This window comes from Dendropsophus ebraccatus, chromosome 6, assembly GCF_027789765.1.
Source record: "Dendropsophus ebraccatus isolate aDenEbr1 chromosome 6, aDenEbr1.pat, whole genome shotgun sequence".
NCBI lineage: Eukaryota > Metazoa > Chordata > Amphibia > Anura > Hylidae > Dendropsophus > Dendropsophus ebraccatus.
Genome location: NC_091459.1, coordinates 77,406,663 through 77,415,077, shown reverse-complemented (window position 1 = coordinate 77,415,077; position 8,415 = coordinate 77,406,663). Strand labels below are relative to the sequence as shown.

Here is an 8,415-nt window from a genome sequence, read left to right as displayed (position 1 = left end):
TGTAATCAGGCAGCAGGTTCACTATAAAAGTTTGTTCCTCAGCATTTAGGCGACTTCCCTTAGTGATTAGTAGTAGTGGGACCCCCACAGTGTGATACCTCCCCCTTCTTCCATATAATTGGTGTGTCCAGACCACTCACCCCCCAGTGAGCCCCTTTCCCTCTGTCATTGGCTGGAGGTGCTTTTTGGTCCCTGGCTTATAAGTGGAGGGGTGGGCAGGGGAGGTCACTGATTCCTAGGAGTCCACAGCTCTTGTACAGGACACATCCTCCTCCAGTCCAGCTCTCCACTGCTCTCTGCTCTGGGACACTAGCTGTCATGGCTGGAACATGTCTACAGTTCTTTGGGTTTGTCTCAAGTTTTGTAGGATGGATTGGTGTCGTTGTTGCCACCACCACCAATGACTGGGTGCTGACCTGCGACTACAGCATCAACACCTGCAGAAAACTGGATGAACTGGGCTCCAGGGGACTATGGGCAGATTGTGTCATCTCTATAGGACTCTATCACTGCAAGCCTCTGGCTGACATCCTCACACTGCCTGGTAAGCTACATGGTCTCCAGATTCCTTATGAACTTTTAACAGTGCCAGTCACATAGACAGATAGTAGCTAGGGTAGTCACAGATATGATGCACACAGATAGACAGATACATACATAGGCATATATAGCTGTATATTATAGACTTAGCAGTGGCAGTATATTGCCTCCCCAGTGTATATTATAGACATAACAGTGCCAGTCACATAGACAGATAGTAGCTAGGGTAGTCACAGATATGATGCACACAGATAGACAGATACATACATAGGCATATATAGCTGTATATTATAGACTTAGCAGTGGCAGTATATTGCCTCCCCAGTGTATATTATAGACATAACAGTGCCAGTCACATAGACAGATAGTAGATAGGGTAGTCACAGATATGATGCACACAGATAGGCAGATACATACATAGGCATATATAGCTGTATATTATAGACTTATATGGATAGATGTTTGCTGTATTCAATCATGCTTTTGTCCTTTTTCATTCATAGTTCTAAATGGGGATTTATTATGCTCATGTTCTTGGACTGTTCAAGCACATTAGTTAGAGGTAAAGGGTCACTCTGTAGACGTATCACTTTAAAGCAGATTTTTTATTTTTTATTTTTTCTGATTATATGTGGAAACGAGAGAGAATTTGCTTGTACAGTATAAATATAGCTTTGATACATTAATGTCAATTGACATATACTATCATACTGTCTTATATTTTATTTTATACTTATTGTTTTCTTGCAATGTTGAAAAACAACATAAATAACCATGTAATGTTTAAGTCAGGTAATGATGTAGATAGGCACAATGAAAAAAAAGAAAGAAAGAAAACACACAACCAATTTCCCTCAAAATATTTTCTCTCAAAACTATAACTGCTGGAATTTTTGGAAAATGTTTTTTTTTTTTCCTTTGTTTTTTTTTTCTACTAGTTTCTGTCTTTTTAAAGCCCATGGTGAATTCATGACATATTGATAAGAGATATGAACAGGCTCCAGAGTTCAACCATATCCAGTATCATCCCTTACCCTTCTCCCCAGTAATCTGACCTTTTAGTTCCAGGATGAATAATTTGCAAGCAGTTTAGGATATTGTTGCACACTTTTCTTGTAGGGAAGGTTACATAATACCAGTTCCTTTAAAAAATATTACTCATATAAATTGTAACCAAAATTGTGACAGAATTACCTGACAGGTTACTGATGACTTACTTATGAGATCGTTTGGATACAACTTTCCTGTGCTTATGCTGCTCAGACAGTTATACCTGAACTAAATAGATTTGACATTAGATTCATCATAAAACTGTGATGTGCAATCTGGACTATCTTAATTCAAAAATAAATAAAAATAAAACATATATACAATATATATATATATATATATATATATATATATATATATATACAATTTTAGCTGTGTCATATATGTATATGTCTAAAGGAAAATAGATGTTATTTCAGCTGGTTTGGCCAGGTGACCTTTAGATTATGTCTTCTTTCTGAATAAGCAGATTGATCTTTATAATCTGTATTTCTATTGAGTGTGCCTTCCATATTGCAGGGACAGTCCACTGTTGGCTGTATATAGTATATTATCTCCGGCCATTAAAGGAAACGTGTAATTAGAAAGTGACCTATTCATTCAAGTTTTTATTTTTTACATTATTGTCTAGTGCAGTGCTTCTCAAACTTTTTCTACTGGAGCCTCACCCAACAGACCAAGGCAATCCCTGGGCCTCACCAGACTGACCAAGAGGGTGCCTGGGCCTCACAATCTGTGGTGGAAGTCCATTTAACCCCTTGCCGCAAAATGACGTTTGGGGAACATCATGTAAAACAAGTAGTTCCCGCAACATGACGTTCCCCAAACGTCATGCTTTCCCTGCCTCCCCCCGCTGTCCCTGACGGTGATCGGGCAGCGGGAGGAGGCTATGTCACATAGCATCCTCCTGCTGCATCTGCCCGGAGGGGAGCCGCGCTCCCCGCGGGCAGTTAACCCCATAAACACCGCGGTCAATGCGACCGCAGCGTCTATGAGGGAGATTTGAGTTCCCCCGCCGATCGGGCGGCGGGAGGAGGCTGCAGAACGTTGCCTCCTCCCGCCGCCACATCTGATGTGTCCCCCGCCCCCCCCCTCGTCCCCCGAAACCGGCGGATCGGCGCTATTACCGTTATAGCGGCGATCCGCCGGTAACGGGTATTCCCGGCGCCGCCGATCGCTTTCATCGGTGGGGGGGAGATGAAAATGTATAAATCAGACCCCAGATCAGCCCCCCTAGTGGGCGATCACTAACCCTCCCCTCCCCGGGCGGCCATCACATCCAAGATGGCCACCCCCATCCCTGCGAACAAACGATGTTTGTTCGCAGGGATGGAAATGAATAAATGATCAAAGCCCCATGCTCTTCGCCACCGGAGGTAGCGGAGAGCATGGGGCAGTGATCGGGGACCCCCCGTGTGGTCCCGGAGCAGGCGATCGGCGGTAAATACTAAATACCGCTGATCGCCTGTTCCCAGTGCAAAAAAGCACTTTTTATCCCCTGTCACCATAAATCATTGGTGACAGGGGATAAAAAGTGTCAGTGTGTCGCCCCCCAAGTTGCCCCCCACCCCCCCTGTCACCCCCGTCCCACAGTCACCCCCCCTTCCCCATATACGTTACCTGATCCTGGAGCTCCTTCCTCTTCGGTGTCCTGGCTGGTTATGAAGTGCGCATGCGCTTCACAACCAGCCAGCTCTGAAAATTTAAAGTGACAGAGACCAATTTGGTCTCTGTCACTGAACTATGATTACTGTGATAGAAAATATCACAGTAATCATAGTAATACAGTGAAAATGAATATGTAAAGTACAAAAAGTGACAAACATACAAAAAAATAAAACACACACTTTTTTATTATAGTAATAATTGCAGTTTACTCCCAAATTACCCCTAACCCCCCCAGATTACCCGTCACCACCGCAGGTTGCCCATATCTGCCCCAGGTTGCCCGTAATCACGCCAGATTGCACGTAATCACCGCACGTTGCCCATAACCACCGCACGTCGCCTCTAACCACCGCACGTCGCCCCTAACCACCGCATGTTGTCCCTAACCACCGCACGTTGTCCCTAACCACCGCACGTCGCCTCTAACCACCGCACGTCGCCCGTTACCACCGCACGTCGCCCGTAACCACCGCACGTCGCCCCTAACCACCGCACGTCTCCTCTAACCACCGCACGTCGCCCCTAACCACCGCACGTCGCCCCTAACCACCGCACGTCGCCCCTAACCACCGCACGTTGCCTATAACCACCGCACGTTGCCTATAACCACCGCACGTTGCCTGTAACCACCACATGTTGACCGTAACCACCCCAAATTGCCAGTGACCCCCCCAGATGGTGCGGAATCAGCCCTGATTGCCCGTAACCCCCCAGATTGCACGTAACCACCGCACGTTGCCTCTGACCACCGCACGTTGCCTCTGACCACCGCACGTTGCCTATAACCACCGCACGTTGCCTCTAACCACCCCAAATTGCCAGTGACCCTCTCCAGATTGCCCGTAACCACGCCAGATTGCCTGTAACGACCCCAAATTACAGGTACCCATCCCAGATTACCTATAAGCACTTTAGTTTATCCGTAACCACCCCACGTTGCCCGTTACCACCCCACGTTGCCCGTTACCACCCCACGTTGCCTGTAACCACCCCACGTTGCCCGTAACCACCCCAGATTGTCTGTAACCACCGCAGGTTGCCCATAACCACCGCAGGTTGCCCATAACCACACCAGGTTGCCCGTGACCACCTCAGCTTGCCCGTGACCACACCAGTTTGCCCGTGACCACCCCAGGTTGCCCGTGACCACCCCAGGTTGCCCGTGACCACCCCACATTACCTGTAATCTCATTTTTTATTGTGTTTTAGTAACTGCGCTATTCTAATAACTATTTCTAGCTGCGGTTTTGCTCCAGCAAATTGGCGCTCCCTTCCTTCTGAGCCCTGCTGTGTGCCCATACTGTGGTTTATGCCCACATATGGGGTACCGTTTTACTCAGAAGAAGCTGCGTTACAGATTTTAGGGTAGTTTTTCATTTTTACTGTCTTATTTTGAATACTTTCCTCTTATACCTGTGGGGTCAAACCACTCACTGCACCCCAAGATGAATTCTTTCAGGGGTGTACTTTCCTAAATGGGGTGACCTTTGGGGGAGTTCTATTCTGCTGACACTACAGGGGCGCTGCAAACGCACCTGGCGCTCAGAAACTTCTTCGGAAAAATCTGCACTGAAAATGATAATTGGCGCTCCTTCCCTTCTGAGCCCGGCTGGGTGCCCATACAGTGGTTTATGCCCACATATGGGGTACCGTTCTACTCAGGAGAACCTGCGTTACAGATTTGGGCATGCAGCTTCTCCCCTGTTCCTAGTGAAATTGAGAAATTTCAAACTAAACGAACATATTATTGGAAAAATTCTAGTTTTTCAATTTTACTGTCTTATTTTGAATACTTTCCTCTAATACCTGTGGGGTCAAAATGGTCACCACACCCTAAGATGAATTCTTTGAGGGGTGTACTTTCCAAAATGGGGTGACTTTTGGGGGGTTCTCTTCTGCGGACACTACAGTGGCACTGCAAACGCCCCTGGCGCTCAGAAACTATTTCAGCAAAATCTGAACTGAAAATGCTAATTGGCGCTCCCTTCCTTCTGAGCCCTCCTGTGTGGCCATACAGTGGATTATGCCCACATATGGGGTACCGTTGTATTCAGGAGAACCTGCGTTACAGATTTTGGGGTGCGGATTCTCTCATGTTCCTTGCGAAATTGAGAAATTTCAAACTAAACAAACATATTATTGGAAAAATTCAAGTTTTTCATTTTTACTGTCTAATTTTAAATACTTTCCTCTAATACCTGTGGGGTCAAAATGGTCACCACACCCCAAGATGAATTCTTTGAGGGGTGTACTTTCCAAAATGGGGTGACTTTTGGGGGGTTTCTCTTCTGCGGACACTACAGGGGCACTGCAAACGGACCTGGCGCTCAGAAACTTCTTCAGCAAAATCTGCATTGAAAAAGCTAATTGGCGCTCCTTTTCTTCTGAGCCCCGCTGTGTGCCCATACAATGGTTTATGCCCACATATGGGGTACCGATGTATTCAGGAGAACCTTCTTTACAAATTTTGGGGTACTTTTTTTCTCTTTTTCCTCGTGAAATTGAGAAATTTCAATCTAAACAAACATATTATTGGAAAAATTTGTGTTTTTCATTTTTACTGTCTAATTTTGAATACTTTCCTCTAATGCATGTGGGGTCAAAATGCTCATCCTACCCAAAGATGAATTCTTTGAGGGGTGTACTTTCGAAAATGGGGTGACTTTTGGGGGGATTCTATTCTGCGGACACTACAGGGGCTCTGCAAATGCACCTGGCGCTCAGAAACTTCTTCAGCAAAATCTGCATTAAAAAAGCTAATTGGCGCTCCTTCCCTTCTGAGCCCGGCTGTGTGCCCATACAGTGGTTTACGCCCACATCTGGGGTACCGTTGTATTCAGGAGAACCTGCGTTACAAATTGTGGCATGCTTTTTTTCTCATGTTCCTTTTGAAAATGAGAAACTTTAATCTAAACGTATATATTATTTGAAAATTTAAATTTTTGATTTTTTTATGGCCTAATTGTGAATACTTTCCTCCAGCCCCTGTAGGGTTAAAATGCTCATTATACCTCATTATTAATTCTTTAACGTGTCTAGTTTCCAAAATGGGGTCACTTATGGGGGTTTCCAGTATACAAGCCTTCTAAATCCATTTAAAAAAAGAACTGGTCCCTAAAAAAAATCAGTTTGGGAAATTTTCACAAAATGTGATAATTTGCTAATAACACCCTAAAAAAGTAAAATATGTTTCCCAAATTATGCCAGAATAAAGAGGACATATTGGTAATGTGATTTAGTAACTAATTTATGTGCTATGACTTCCTTTTTTAGAAGCAGAGAATTTCAGAAGTTCATAAAATGCAAAATTTTCAAATTTTTCATGATATTTTGATGTTTTTCACAAAAAATACACAAAGTAGTGACCAAATTTTGCTACTTATATAAAGTGTCATATGTGACGAAAAAACAATCTCAGAATCGCTAGCATACGTTAAAGCATCACTGAGCTATAAGCGCATAAAGTGAGACAGGTCAGATTTTGAAAAATGAGCCTGGTCATTAAGGCCAAAACAGGCTTTAGAGGCAAGGGGTTAAAAGCTGGAAATAATGCTAGGGCTACCTTTCACCCACCTCCCAAGCCCTACCTACTAATAAAACAAGTACAAAATAAATTAATAATGTTGTTAAAATGGAAATTTCTGCAAACAAAAAAAAAACTGTGGAGATTATAGTTACTTTGTGAAAACTGGCTCCCCAGCTGGGCCTCACCAACAAGTAGGGGGTGCCTCACTGGTGAGGCCCGCCTCACAGTTTGAGAACCACTGGTCTAGTGCTTTCTTCTTTGGATGACACATCTAACTCTGGTACAATTTTAGATTTTTAACCTGTGCAATTTAAGACAAAATTAGGAATAAATTGAATTATAAATCTGGGAAATTGTTATGCACCAGTTTTTCCGAGTTATCATAGTATAGTAGAAAATACAACTCTGAGTTGCTATCAAAGGAAGAGCCATACTGATGGCACTTAGTTCCTAACTTGGAGTGTTAGGATGATATCTGTTTCCTGTAGTGTCCTCTGTGCAGCACATCTCACTCATATGGCAGGACATCTCTTTCAATCTTAAAGCGACTCTGTACCCACAATCTGACCCCCCCCCCCCCCTTCTCTCAAACCGCTTGTACCTTCAGATAGCTGTTTTTAATCCAAGATCTGTCCTGGGGCCCATTCAGTAGGTGATGCAGTTATTGTCCTAGAAACAACTTTTAAACTTGCAGCCCTGTGCTAAACGGCCATGGCCTAGAGTGTGTGTGCATTAGGCTGGCACAACCTCTCTGTCCCTCCTCCCCACCCTCATCATCATAAGGAATGTCCCAGGCAGGTATTTTCCTATTCATCAGCTGTGTGACCACTGCACATGGGCTGGATCGTTAAGGCACCTGTGCAGTGTTCACTGCAGAGGAATAGGAAAATATCCTGCCAGTGGCATTCCTAATGATGAAGTGGGTGGGGAGAAGTTTAAAAGTAGTTTTTTAGGACAATAACTGCATCACCTGCCGAACGGACCCCAGGACATATCTTGGATTAAAAGCAGCTATCCGAAGGTACAAGTGGTTTGGGGGGGGGGGGACAGATTGTGGGTACAGAGTCGCTTTAAACACATCCCTCCCTTTAAAGGGGTTCTCTAGGATTAGAAATAGCACTTTCTTGCATAAATAGCTACTTTCTTGCATAAACAGCACCACCCTTCCCTGTTTACTTCAATGGAAATGAGCAGAAATACCCCTTTAACTGTAGCACAGCCCTCCATAATTGCAACATCTCCCTTTTTACAGCAGCTTTCTCTATTATAGCACATCTCTCTTTGCTATAGTACAGAAGTATTTATTCTGAAATCGCTGACCATCCCTTTATGTTATCAGAACAAGAAATAAAGTTAAAATCTGCACGCCAGTAGCTGACATGTGATGCACTCTGAAAAGATCACCAAATCATAAGCTTTGTGCTAAATCCCACCACTTAATAATAATAATAATAATAATTTTTATTTATATAGCGCCAACAGATTCCGCAGCACTTTACAATTCTGGAGGTACATACATAGACAAAAAATCGACATTACAGAGATACATATAATTATCCATACATGAGGAGTGAGGTCCCTGCTCGCATGCATGAGCTTACATACTATCAGGAGGGGGTGCGAGACAAAAT

At 44.0% G+C, this 8,415-nt stretch overlaps 1 protein-coding gene across 1 annotated transcript in view; it reads left to right on the top strand.

Moving 5' to 3' along the window:
• Positions 1-309: 309 nt before the first annotated feature.
• CLDN11 (claudin 11) overlaps positions 310-8,415 on the top strand; it is a 34,779-nt gene continuing 26,673 nt past the window's right edge. Inside the window, exon 1 of the mRNA XM_069973818.1 lies at positions 310-544. Coding sequence (XP_069829919.1) covers positions 319-544 — 226 coding nt within the window. The 5' untranslated portion in view covers positions 310-318. The remainder of the gene's footprint in view (positions 545-8,415) is intronic.